Raw genomic sequence first — 1482 nt, forward strand, 5'->3', positions numbered from 1 at the left:
CCGCCTTCGGGTCCTTCACGTTCTCGACAGCAGCAGCGCTCGTGGAAGCAGACGGGTTGGCTTTAGGTTCCGATGCAGTGTCAGCAGCAGCTGCAAATGAATCGTTTTCAGCAATCCCACCATCCGTGAGCGGTGAGCTATTCTTATTCTTGTTGGCGGCTTGCCTGCTGCCCATTTCCTCTTTGTGTGCTTTGAACTCATCCGCAGTAGAGCTGCTGGTACTCTGGGAGGTCGCGTCAACGCCGTCGTTATTGGCCGTGTCACCTTGACCGCTCTCAGAGGTGCTTGGGGTTTCCCGCTCCTCGGGTGGCGCCGTGGGTCTCAAAGCCCGCTTGGTGTCCACATCTTCCTTTTCTTTCTCTGGGACGTCAATGTCTTGGTCCGATTTTACTTTGTCGTTTGTCTGTTCTTTATTCAGCCCCTTTCTTTCCCTGCTCCCATTAGCCAACTCCATGCTTGACTGACCACTGACTGTGCGAATACTTTCCCCCTGCAACGGAGGTGCGGAGAGACCGTCATGCTCACCAGTGCTGCCAGGTACACGATCCAGTTTAGCATTCTCAGGCAACTGAGAAGCGGCAGGTTTACATTCAGGGATATGCGTTGCACAATCTTCATTCGGACGCAGATCAACAGTACCGGGAGTACAGGTAGTAGTGCCAGCCTTACAATCCTTATCACTTTGCATATTTTCACCGTCCATTAATGCCAAACCCGGCTGCGGCTGCGGTTGTGGTTGTAGTTGTGGCTGAGGTTGTCCCTGTTGACAAGAAGCCTCCTCACCTGTACACGCAGGAGTAATGGGACCGTTAGAATCCGGCACCACACTGTCTTGAACGGTCGTCACTGGTTCAGTGGAACACTGTGCGGTACGGTCAGGAGGCACACATGTCGCACCGCCAGCCTCAACGCTAATTCCACCCGCGGGGGTGGACGCACAATGAGCCGTAGGAGGCACACAATTACGTTCATCCTGCAGTACAGGACCTGGAGGTTCAGCAGAAGACGAGAGACCTGTGCAAGCCTTACCTTCGGGAACCGGAGTTTCACAGCTTGTGTTCACAGGCAGTGGGTCTAGACCAGGACCAACACCAACAGCACCACCACCACCACCCCTACCAGCAAGTTCAGTGCCGCCTTCTGCAGGATCCCCCGCACACCCGCAGGCACACCACACAAGGAGCCAACACACAAACAACACGCAGCGCAGTGCCTTCATCACAATGTGTATAGCCTGTAAAGAAAAGAGAGAGTGTGTGTGAGGGAGAAAACAAAGAGAAACTGCCAAACAGCACCACACGAGCCACTCACTAACATCAGCCCCACGCAACACTTCGCCCCTACAAAGAAACACAGCCGAAAAATAGATGCCCCACTACGACAAGCCGAAGCGTGGCAGGGCTGCGGTGGCGTCTTGTTCCCGCAGGAGCGCACCCCAACAGCCAAACAAACAATGGAAGTGCCTGCCATCAAGTGTGCCCC

General features: G+C 54.7%; 1 protein-coding gene across 1 annotated transcript; it reads right to left on the minus strand.

The window, feature by feature from the left end:
• Position 1: 1 nt before the first annotated feature.
• DQ04_16061010 (hypothetical protein) lies at positions 2 to 1219 on the minus strand (the record flags this gene model as incomplete). Its single annotated transcript, XM_009317416.1, has 1 exon — positions 2 to 1219. A coding segment is annotated over one exon (1218 nt), but the record flags the coding sequence as incomplete, so codon positions are not given.
• Between the last annotated feature and the right edge of the window lie 263 nt (positions 1220 to 1482).

This window comes from Trypanosoma grayi (assembly GCF_000691245.1).
Source record: "Trypanosoma grayi strain ANR4 Tgr_1606_V1, whole genome shotgun sequence".
NCBI lineage: Eukaryota > Euglenozoa > Kinetoplastea > Trypanosomatida > Trypanosomatidae > Trypanosoma > Trypanosoma grayi.